The sequence below is a fragment of the Diadema antillarum genome, unplaced genomic scaffold, assembly GCF_040938485.1.
Source record: "Diadema antillarum isolate AM-2024a unplaced genomic scaffold, OU_Dant_1.0 seq00000131_RagTag, whole genome shotgun sequence".
In the NCBI taxonomy this organism is placed as follows: Eukaryota; Metazoa; Echinodermata; class Echinoidea; order Diadematoida; family Diadematidae; genus Diadema; species Diadema antillarum.
The window spans coordinates 146,285-158,248 of NW_027271209.1; the positions used below are offsets into that span (position 1 = coordinate 146,285).

Genomic DNA, 11,964 nt, shown 5'->3' on the forward strand with positions numbered 1-11,964 from the left:
ACACAGACTATATGCAACCATCATGTGTGTGAAACATCAACAGCAAAACACAAAATCTCATGAGAATAATGAACAGAGATATGCTGATCACAAGGTGCGTATGGCATTACAAAAAAAGAAGAAGATATGAAACATGATAAGAAATACACCAATCAGAATAGATTCAAGGCTGATTCTGTATTATTTTGTTGGGACTAGGAAAGTTTTCATGCAATGTGTCATTATTCCTTCTATAGTATACTTAATACTTCTACAGATAGAAATGACTTCTATCACTACTATTATGTGCCATTCTAGAGCTAATGAAAAGAGTAAAATGATAGTTAGAATTGATTGGGGCCATGCAAGATATCAGTGATCGGCAACTCTACAGATAGAACCTGGGACAACAGTACAACTCATTTGACAAAATTCCTATCGATATCTTGAAAATGTGTTATTGCTTCATTTTTTTTTCCAGGGGGCTATTGATAATCTCAATTTTGTAGGATTCTGATGGCAAGGTCAGGTTTTTGATGATAAGAGATACATCTTATAATCATTTCTTTTTTTAGCTCTATGTGTCATAAATTCACATGATATTTTTGTATTCTCTCTTACTACCAGTATTGTTACATTATGATGAAAAAAGGGGGTACTGCAAAGGAATGACCTATGAGGCGTAGTGCTATTGATGGACTATAACGAGCCTATTTTTTGGGGAAAAAAATGGGATGGGTAGGGCTGCAGAAGAGATATTTACCTGGCGTTGGCATCAGGAGGCTGCTTTCCACCACAGGTGAGGGGTCGGAAGGTGTCAGATTCTCCCACAGGACCGGAGTCGCTGTTTGGGGAAGGGGGTTGGGAGCACGCGGTGAAGGGGGTTGGGGCTGAGGGGAGGGCTGGGGGACCGGTCTCACTGTGGTATAAAGGTGGACCGTACATCATAGGAGAGGTGCAGGGTGGTAATAGGGAGGTGATGGGAACCAGGGTGGTGTAAAGAACAAGAGATAGAGTGCAACATGCAAGATTGAAAAGAAAGAAAAAAACAAAACCCTCCTGAACTAATACAGAAGAGAACAAGGTGATTTCCAATTCAAACAGTGATATATGGCAATGGCAAAAGTGAAGACGAATTCACTCATACATGTGCTAAATACCAGTAACATGCAAAATATCAAACAGTGATGGATTTTGCTGTGCAATGTGAGAATTTCTCAAAGTTCCTGTCTAGGTAAATGTTCAGCTACAATATGTAAGGATGAAATACAGAATTTAAATTTTGTTACTATTGAAGTATAGTGAAGATGCAGAAATAGACTAAGTAGATAATTTTTGGTGTGCAAACTGCCACTCTAAATGCAGAGTAGTGTTTTGGATGTCACTTTTGACCTGTTTGCCTATGAATTTAACATTTAGTTATCAAAAATCAGAGCAGTTAGTATTTGGGACTCAGGAATAAATCCATATAAGAAAGCGAGTACTTGATAAAGCTATGAAATTTTAATGTATTTTTTATGTTTGATTTTTCATCCTCTTATTTGCTCATTAAAGCTAATTTTGACAACTGAACTATACATAAAAATAGCAGGTCATGCAGTAAATCTTTGATGAGTTATACAAATCTTAGAATAGGTTTATATTCGAATGGAACTATCAGAGAAGTGCTGCTGCGTGTGCAAGTATTTCAAAATAGAAATGTCATGTGACTTTTTCATTCTCTGCAATGATCCATGTCAAGAGGATAGAACCACAAATTTGTGCATTGACTTTAAAGTGTCAGAACCATTTTCTTTCTAAGTGGCAATCCCAAAATTGAACAATTTGCACACCATTGATTACATGACTGCGCAACAGGCAAAGAAGAGAATTCATGCACTGATATAGATACTACTGCCTACTTTCTAGTGTCTAGTTTGAAGCACACTATAACAGCTACTCTATTCAAAGATGTCAGAGAAATAAATTCATCAATTTCATTTGTCTTTTTTCTCTCTCCTTATTTGCCACTTTGGTTTGCTTCAAGTCTAATCTACATCTAGTGCTTGCAGCATGTACGTGTACAGGACAGTGCTTCCAAAGATATACCTTTTTCATGCAACACACGGGAAAGACTGGTCAACAATATTTCACCACAAACGACATATACAAATCACTGAATGCCTGCACCGACAGACAACTGCAGTGACAAAAAGAGACAGTTGCCTTGACAACCAGGCAAATTTTGTCTACCTTTTCTCCTTGGTCTTGACTGCGGTACTGAGATGGGTGTCCTCCCTTTCCAAGTCCAGAACTCTGGTTTCTTAAGGTCCTTCTTCTTCACCTCTTTTACCTTGGTCTTGGCGTTGGGGTCACGGTGCCAGTGGGCGTAGAACCTTGGGCAGGGGTACACAGGGGCATCCTCAAATTCAGGCTGTCGACAGAACAAGGACAAAGTTTTTGAGATGAATTTCATTTCCTAGCCCTTGCCAACAATGGGACTTGGGGAAAATTGGAAAAGAGCTGGGAGAATGATACCAAGTGAAAGAGAGGTTGTGAGAGAGACAGAATGAGATAAAGTGAAATAAAGGTATCATCCGACTAGAAATCTTCGCTCAAAATCCAAGTCTCTCTTAGTTTGTCCCCAGACTGTCACCAAATTTTATGGAGCACGAACATTTGCTGTAGCGTCAGCAGAATCATGGAATAGTCTGCCTGATAAAATCAAAGATGCTGAAACAATTGATTCATTTAGAAGAATGTTGAAAACACATTTATTTTTGCAATGATAAGGCTCATGGCCATCAGTGTTTCTCAGTGTCAGCTTAATCTTAATTTTCTATTGTTCATTTACCTGTCCCATTTTCACCTTACTTCCTTTACTTGTATTGTTTCATTCTTAAAGTGCATACAGACTTCTTCCTGAATGTGATATGCGCTATACAAGCACAGTTTATTATTATTACTGAAATACATTAATGATTGATTGATTGATGGATTGATTGATTGATGGATGGATTGATTGATTGATTGATTGATTGATTGACTGACTGACTGATTGATTGATTGATTGATTGACTGACTGACTGATTAATAAATTGACAAATAATTGGAAGCATTCATGTATCATGAGGTGCTACTTAAATGGGTGATTGATAACCAAATGCACTGAACTATTGATGGAAGGGAAAAAATGACACTTACAGTTGTGAGTCATTTATCAAATTTCTCCCTTCTCTATGCTGATGATCTATAATTTCATTTACTTCTTTGTATGAATCATACATAACATTCTTTTTCTGCAACGTTATCAGATCGGGCCTATTTCATCTGAACAAATGCTAAACGATGTAGAGTTTGTACTCACCCGACAATCACAAAGTCCGCGGTCGTGGAGTGAGAAGGCGCCGGTAAAGCTGATGTATGCAAATGCTGAGCCCTAAAATTGGACAGAAAAAAAAAAATGAGCCTTTTTACCAATATGATGATGTTAAAATTAAATCAGTTCAATGATGAAATATGGACAGTGATATTAGATTCTCTTGTTGGGTATAAGTAAGCCTACTGGATAGCTTTTTTTACATCATGATAGTTCCTGTAACAGTATGAAATTTCTGCCTCATTCATTGTACTAGGTACTATATACATGTACATGTGGGTGATATTAGAAAAAGGAGGAAAACATGGCTTGTATTTGGCAAAGTATTGGGCTATTCATCGCTTTTCTTTGTTTTTTTCCAAGTAGCAATAATTGGTTTGACACTTTTTCTGTGACAGCCAAATTTGTTTTGATCGAGTCGTTGCCATCAACCTTCAGTCTTAATGAGAAGCAACTCTCGTCCAATTCTCTACCGTTAGCTGTGCAACCTCCAGATCAATACCTCATTAAGAATTCATGACCTACGACCTGCAGTGGCGCATTGTGCGGCCACTGGAGGGGGTCATTCTTCGTCCATTACTTGTTTCCTCCGTGACACTGAAGGCCCTCTCTAGAGACTCAAAGGGTCCTCGTGATCACAGACGTCGTTTGAAGTGGATGTTGAAACTGTGAATTCTGCCAGAACCCATCATGGTACAGACTTAAAACGTATCGATTGACAATACACTCCCTCTATGCTCACGTTGGTTGTTTGAAATGTTGGCAGACACATGACTCTTTAACTGTATTTTAATCATATTCCCATGTTCTCTACATTGTTAATTCTACATACGACTGATCAATGAAGACACTGAGGCATGAAGATAGATCTCGGAAGTCTGAATAAGAAATTACTTCACACTAGCAATATCTCTCACACACATACAATGTACATGCACCACACAGATTACTTAATAAACTTTATACTAGAATTAAAAAAACGCAAGATTTAATTGAAGGCCCTTAATTGTAATCAAGCATATGGTACAGACAATATTCTCAGATCATCAATGCAGAACGCAGAGGAGGCTAAGTTACAAGTGAAATGATGCTTTGGCATCCCTGCCACAGGTATTGAGCCGGTCGATCCTGCTCGCTTTATGAATGATGATGACCAATAGGTATCAAGAAAAGGTGGTTTTGTTTGAAAGACCGGAATGTATCACAGCGTCTTCAGTGATTAGGTGAAGCGAAAACTCAGCAAGTCAAACACCTCAGTAAACAATAGCAGACGACAATTACTTCACATGGCATGCTGCCCTGATAAAGGCATCCGCAATGCAGTAACAACGGAATTCAATGAACCAAGAGTAAGCCAAAATCAATGGCTAAATGAATGTTCTACAATTGTAAATGCATGTCACATTGGTTAGTCTCTATTCCCCTTCCTCCATCCCACCCCTCAAATAATGCTAATTTTTCATACATGGCGATCTCTTACATGTTTTTCTTGCTAGCGCAACCAACCCTGCAAACTACTTCTCAGTACTGATACTGTATCAGAACTATGGCCGTGGGAAGCATTGATTATTTCCCCCCAAGCCATCTAGCCAAACCACTAATGGCCTCCCCCTTGACTTGTCCACAAAGTTCTTGATGTCATGCACAGGACACTATCTTCACCTTTGGTCTCTTTTCTGTGTAGAAGCTTAGAGATCCCTATTTCACAAAGTTTGCAAATGGTGGAAAAAGGATGCTTCTTGGATTACCGTAAATACAGTCTATATCTTAAAAAACACACAAGCAACATCCTACATCATGAGGTATAATTGGTGACCCATCATAATGTCATCCTGAAGAGGTCACAGACATTTAATTATTAACATGGGTAAACTGCTTGCAAATACTCTGTCCTATGAAATTGGACATCTTGTTGCATGGAAGATTTGATGTCTTAATTGGAACCTGTCTAAATTTTAGTTTTATAGAATGTTTGGGGTTTAAAACTTTAAGATTGGTAAATGATGTTGCTTGTTTAGCACGGTAGATGTGTTGACTTGACATAAAACATATTCTATTGAAATCCCAATCACTTTAGTGCTTGACTTCATCTGAAACAATTTTCTCAAAAACTGTAGGCTTACACCTCATACCAGGTTTTCTGTTTCTGTGGTAGATGTTTAGAAATGAAATATGACATATGACACTGTTATAAAACATTATTTGAAAGCCTACATTGTTAAAAAATGCAAAAAAACACAGTATTCTAAACTTTAATGTTTAGCAAATTTATCATGCTTTTGTGGTGCCAGGTCAGATTTCATCTTCTAAAAGATACGATTCAAGACACAATGTACCACTGAAAGAACATAAATTAAATGGTTTTACAGCCAACAATGACATTGCATACAATGAAAGATAAAAGAGTTGAACCTTCCCCCCCCCCCCAATCCATTATCAAGGTACCAGTATCTAAAGTGAAACATGTTGACAAAGAATGAAACTACAGGAGGGTAGATAAATATTAGTTGAGGTTACTGTACATATATATATCCTGCTTTAACGGGTTAACAGCAAAACATGCATGCATTTGATTTCATTAAATCCGCTGAACAATCTACCGGTAATAAAAATGTACATCTCTGTTTCATGTTCAAATTACAACATAGAAACATGGCATTGAACGTTTTTTGTTGAAGCTTTTTTCATCATTTACAGTACTCACTTGTTACCAGCAAGAAGGATAGAATGCTATTTCAAGAATTTACAACGTTCTGCTTCAGTATCGTAATAATACATACGCACTCTGTTGTGCTGATAAAGTGAAGTAATGTAATGCACATTATGTGTTTTATTGCCGTCTGTTAGGGCACATTATGGCTGAACATTGAACGATAAGGTGAGTAATAAGATCAAGTTGAGTGAGCATATCTCGACAAATTTGGTATAGTTTGGTGGTCATAAAGGAAGCCTGCACCTAGCAACACCACTTTTTTTCGTTGCTGCTTGGATCAGTTCAGCTTCTAGACACGTCGATTTTTGTGGTGCAAACAAGAGTTATACCACTGTGAAGCATGGTGAGCATAAAAGGAATCGCTACGCTGTCTTGCTCTTAGAACCGTCTTCCATTGTTGCAAAACAGCGGCAGGATCAATACTCTGCCCCACATTCTTCCTCTTTTAGGAGGATTATAAAGGGTCTCTGGGCACAAATTGTTTCTTATTGTCAACTTTCAACCCCACCCCCTTCCTTACTCAAACAACTCTTGTACTTTGCCCTCTTACAATCACAAATGCTGTCAAAACTAAGAGAAGTACAATTGTACGTCACATTTCTTGAGAGAAAACATGGCAGGAAACTGGAAAATAAAAGTTCCTTTTTATGTTTTTGTCTGCAAGACAGGCATTTGTTAACATCAAGATGCAATCATTAACATCAGTAACCACTATTGCTATTCTGTAAACTGTATGTCTGACCTTCTTGGAGATTATTAGTGAATTCTTGAATAGAACTGTAAAGACTAGGCTTGTCCTTGCTATCTAATGAATTCCTCAACAGATTGTAGGTTGAAAAGCTGTAGAATCATGGTTACTCGATAAGTGTATAGACGCAATCCTTTTGTTTGACTGTGGCTCTTCCTTGAATTATGCTCAGCACTGGGACATTCAAACAAAGGTTCATCTTGAAGACCAAGAAACCCTGGAGATTATACCTGTACTTTCATATGATGCTGGATAATGAATTTAGCATGGCAAATTCTTCATCATCTACAATGTGTAAGTGGGCATTTGACTGCATGTACTTGTATAATACACAGTACTCCTGAGGTTTAAATCTCTATGGCAAACGTCACCATTTTTGCACGGTTGAAGAATGTCTCTAAAAATTGTATGAAACCTTTTAAAAAAAGAAATGAAAAACTAACCTCATGTCACTCAAGAATATGCTCCCCTTTTGTACCAAGGATAACAGTTGGATTCTTTAAATAAATTCACTGGAAATCAATAACATTGTTTCCCCCTCCATCATAAAGAAGTTTCCAGTTTTATCATTCTCAGAAAAGACCTGAATTACCTGCCTCTACAATATACCAGCCTATGAAAGAAATTTAATCTTAAGGGTTGGAAAAGGGACACATAATTTAAAAAAACAAACGACTCTTAAGAACAAACAAACAAACAAGTGTCACAAAAGAGCACTGATTGTGCACATTTACATGTTATATGTAATTGTAATCTTATACAAAGATTATGAGGCATACTTAAGCACTGTTGTCTTTTATTTTTTGTTCTCATTTTTGTTTTATTTCTTTGGCTATGTTCAGAGAATGTAAAAATAAAGTTTGCTAATTTATATTCATAAATTCCTTAAAGGGAAGATTGAAATCTGCAGCAAACAGCACAGGTGTATGCACAGAATACAATGTACAGATGTGTGTACATCCCATTCTGCAATCTTGCATTGGGTTGCTATAGAATACTTCACAACATGTAGTTGTTAAATAAAGTACAATAGAATTGCAGGCCAGTTTACCCACTGTGACTTACATTGTGTAGTGTGTACATTGTATTATTCACAATGTATGACCTCTTCATATCACATGCTGCCACAAAATACACTTCAAATAATCCAGTTTGGATAGCCCTATTACCTATTTACCCTGACAAGCATGCTTTCTGGTTAAGTTTGGAACCTTTGTTTGAAAGGCAGTTTTATTTAATACTGGAATCTAGTCAGTGAACCAGTCAAGTGAAGTCCACGAGTGGTTAATGGCAGATACGCAATATTGGTTACTTTGTGGTGTTACATTGCATAGCATGTTTTGAATTACAAAGACCTTGAGGTGCTTCTAGGCTAGGTAACATAGCTACAAAGCATGTTGTACGCTGCACAGGTAAACTGGTTTGTATTTCGAAGCCTCGAAGGCTGGGGGGATAAAGTTTCAAAATATTTGTATGCTGTTACATGGTACTTGATCAGCTCTGGTTTAGCAGATGATAATCAACAAGTCGAGCACAATGCTTGAAATGCCAAAATATTGACTGTGAAGCCCTTGTAAATTAAACTTCTGAGGTGTGCATGTCACATTTGACAATAAATGAAAACTCTTCCAATGTAATCTGACAATTTGAAAATAAATGAAATCATGTGGATGGCAGTTTTGGAAGAGAGTTTGCTGTTCTCCATTACAGTCTCTATGCATGCTAAGATTAACAAAAACAGCACAATTTGTTGTTTTTACTCTCTCTGAGATACTTATTCTAGAACTACATGTACATTTGAAGCATTCTGTCCTTAAGAATTAATTCACAATTCATATGCATACATGTGTACTCCTTTGAGAAGAATGCTACATACATGTACCTACTTTTTGTTTTAATTCTGAATTACTTTGAAACTGCTTCCAAACCAGATATTGACAATTGGGAGTCAAAAAGTGGCATTAGATTGTCATAGCAATCTACACCGTGTCTCTGTTATGATTTTGATAAAACAAAGTTTGATGAACATAAACCTATATATAGTTACTTCAAAATCAAACTTAAAGCATATTCGATGAGTAATGACTACAACTAACAAGCAAGTACAATTAGGTGAAGATGTCACCAATTCAAAACATTCCCACTGCTTTGAGCCAAAAAAAAAAAGAAAAAGAAAAAAAGAAAATGAAAATCATGTATCATGTTTTTGGTCTATAATTCATCAACTTTAATCCTTTCCTGTCTACTTTACATAATAAATCCTAGGTTATTGTTTCACAACAAAGTTATTATTATTTTTTCTCCTAAATTGATCTTTTGCTGAGCAGTCAGGACTGTACAATAGAATAAGACCCCAGGCTTCTGTGCACATATAATGAGGTTCAAGTTCCAGCCCAGCAGTAGTGCTCTTTGGCAAAGCACTTTATCTTTGTCGCTAAGTCCTTCGGTGGAGACTTAAAGCCATCAATCTCCATGTGTGAGAGAGCTATACCCTAAGATGTATTAAGAACCCACATCATGTCTCTCATAAAGAGCATGTTGAAATCCCAGTGAAGTGGTCAAACACAAAAACTGGCTGATATCTGCAATAATCTTCAGGACTGAAGGAGGCAGATTAAGGGAAGACTGTCTTGTGGACAAGAAAATCACGTGAATATCGGGACAGGTTGAATAAAGGGTGATACATCACATACACAGTAAATGATCATTTTGATAATGCAGGGAATAATTTTGCAACACTGCGAGTATACAATACATCGATAAAATTCTGTATTATACACCATATATTTAGTGAGTCAAATTTTTTGTGAATTGGGACTTCCTGATAATTTCGCAAGTGGTTATATTCCCAATCATGAAGTACTACAAGGTTGTACGTTGGGATCAGAGTTGATATTTTTGCATGTTGTTAAATCAGTGAATAACACCCAAATGGCAGAATGTGCAAAAATAAAAACCCCATAAATATGGCATACACAGTACATGAAATGTGTCTAAATATTCCTTTACCTGTGTTCCAGACACCCAGGCTTTCAAGCATTCGTTCCACTGTGGGTCTGCCAGCAGCTCTGCATTGGCCGTCAGGCTTGTCTCCCCCATGGTCTTCAGCGGGGGCAGGGCGTACGAGGCGGGTACGAGGGGGAGGAGTTCCTGCTCGCGATGGCGGCTGCCGGGCTCCGCTCGGCTGTTGTGCGGTGTCCGTGAGTTGTCAAAGTGCTCGGGGAGCGTCTGGAGGAAGGGAAGTGCTTCCTGGCTGCGCGACTTCTGCTGGTCCCTGTAGGCAATCGGGTGCATGGAGCTGTCATGATTCTATATTGCGATGAAAGATAAAAGGGAGAAATCAAATTTAAGTTAACATCTCAACAACCATTGCATTTATTCAATGACAGCATCTTTCACACAAATGCCACAGTTCTTATGTAAATTAAGAACTGAAAGACCAGAAAGAAATGCTATAATAATTTTTTTCTGCTGCGTTTAAGTTGTGAAGAAAAGTATTGTTTTCACAGACAAAATCATAATTTGGATGACATCCTTCATGCAGAGAACCACAGAAATATCCATGATCAGAGAATCTCAGTGACAAAGATAGTATCCAATCACTGTAATTAAAAAATGAAGATAAAAAGGAAATTGTTTCATGCATAGGAGAGAAAGTTTACAGGTTAGCAACTACCACAAAGAGGTTTCCAGAAACAAACAGATCTATCACAATCTAAAATTTTGAAGCAAAGTCTGCATTTATGGGTAGTCTCACAAATGCTGATGAGTTTGTATATGTACCGAACAATGAGAGATCTGTGCTAGCATGCACAACCAGCATATGAAAGCACAACAACATAGCAGTATAATATTATACTCCTGCACTGTTTAGGATCAAGCAGGTGATCCTTTTAGTTTTCAATAGGATTGCAACTGGAAGAAGAATATCATTACATTATATTCTACATCTATACCTGTCCTGAACATCAACTTTCCTTCAAACTGTAATCTATCACAACTATAAACATTGACCCATATCATAGTTTAGTTGACTGATTGGAAAGTAAAAGTTAGAAAAAAGGTAGATTACTGTTGGGTACACACAGTTTGCAACTTGAAGCAAACAGACAATGTGCAAGTTCCAGCATGAGCAGTGATCAGTGCATGCAATGTATGCGGTACTCTCACGTTATCGCGACTACTATTACTATAAAGTATTATGTCTGTGTTGAACATCTTTTTGTACTGCTACTACTGGTACTCTAACGGTCTTGTTTTCAGACTTCAATCGTATCTAGTCAACAAAACTGGTTCAGTCCTAGTAAGCGAGAATACTTACAAGAGTTGCATAAGAGTCATCTTTCGACGTCAAAAATCGCTTCTTTGGTATTGGAAAGCCACTTGTGTGAGATCGTTGGACAGTAACTGTCGGTGTGGCATATCTCGGTGAGTTGGGCAACGATAGAGCCTGTCTCGGAGAGGTACCGTTGCCCGACCGTCGAGGTCCCCCCAAGTCTCCCGGTAAGCGATAGCGAAAACCTGGAGGCTCCTCCTGGTCATAATTGACCATACAAAGCGTCGGCAATTGTGTCATTTCGACACTATCGCATCACCTTTTTCTACAAAATCCTGGCATTTTCATTCTTCGAAGTCTCAACAATGATACAATCGTTGTCACATTGTGAAAATTATTTCATCAAATCCTGTTAGCTGTTATTGCAGTTCAAAGTTGGCGAAGTTTTCTAACTCACGAGACTCCGTGTACTATAGTACTTTGCTAATGCGCGGTACACTACATTAGTTCGTGCATATCGGCATCAGGATCAAATCCATGTCCCGTAGGGGGTCTAGAATTATCGACGTTATATGATTTATGATCATTTTCTATCTGTTCCTCGAAAATTCGTCTATGTAAATGTAATGACATAGAGTATATTTAGCAAGTCTATCTTTTCTACAATTCATTACCTAAATTCAAGATTTTAAAGTGAGGCATATGCTTATTTTAGGACGAAAGCGTGTCCCTCACAAATGGTATTTCCCTAGTTACGAAAAATCGATTCGTCTGTACACTTGTTTCACAAACGCGTCTTTGCTTAGCATCGGGGGCTATTCATAGGTCTGCTGTAGACATGTGTAACACCAAGTAAGAAAGGAGATTGACATGAATAAGAGGGTTAACAG

General features: G+C 37.7%; 1 protein-coding gene across 1 annotated transcript in view; it reads right to left on the reverse strand.

Annotated features, from left to right (window-relative positions):
* The window catches only part of LOC139727458 (uncharacterized), a 34,725-nt gene extending 23,332 nt beyond the window's left edge, over positions 1 to 11,393 (reverse strand). Inside the window, exons 1-5 of the mRNA XM_071638431.1 lie at positions 11,120 to 11,393; positions 9,808 to 10,107; positions 3,326 to 3,397; positions 2,212 to 2,392; positions 743 to 898 (exon numbers count right to left, since the gene is read on the reverse strand). Coding sequence (XP_071494532.1) covers positions 743 to 898; positions 2,212 to 2,392; positions 3,326 to 3,397; positions 9,808 to 10,107; positions 11,120 to 11,374 — 964 coding nt within the window. The 5' untranslated portion in view covers positions 11,375 to 11,393. The remainder of the gene's footprint in view (positions 1 to 742; positions 899 to 2,211; positions 2,393 to 3,325; positions 3,398 to 9,807; positions 10,108 to 11,119) is intronic.
* Between the last annotated feature and the right edge of the window lie 571 nt (positions 11,394 to 11,964).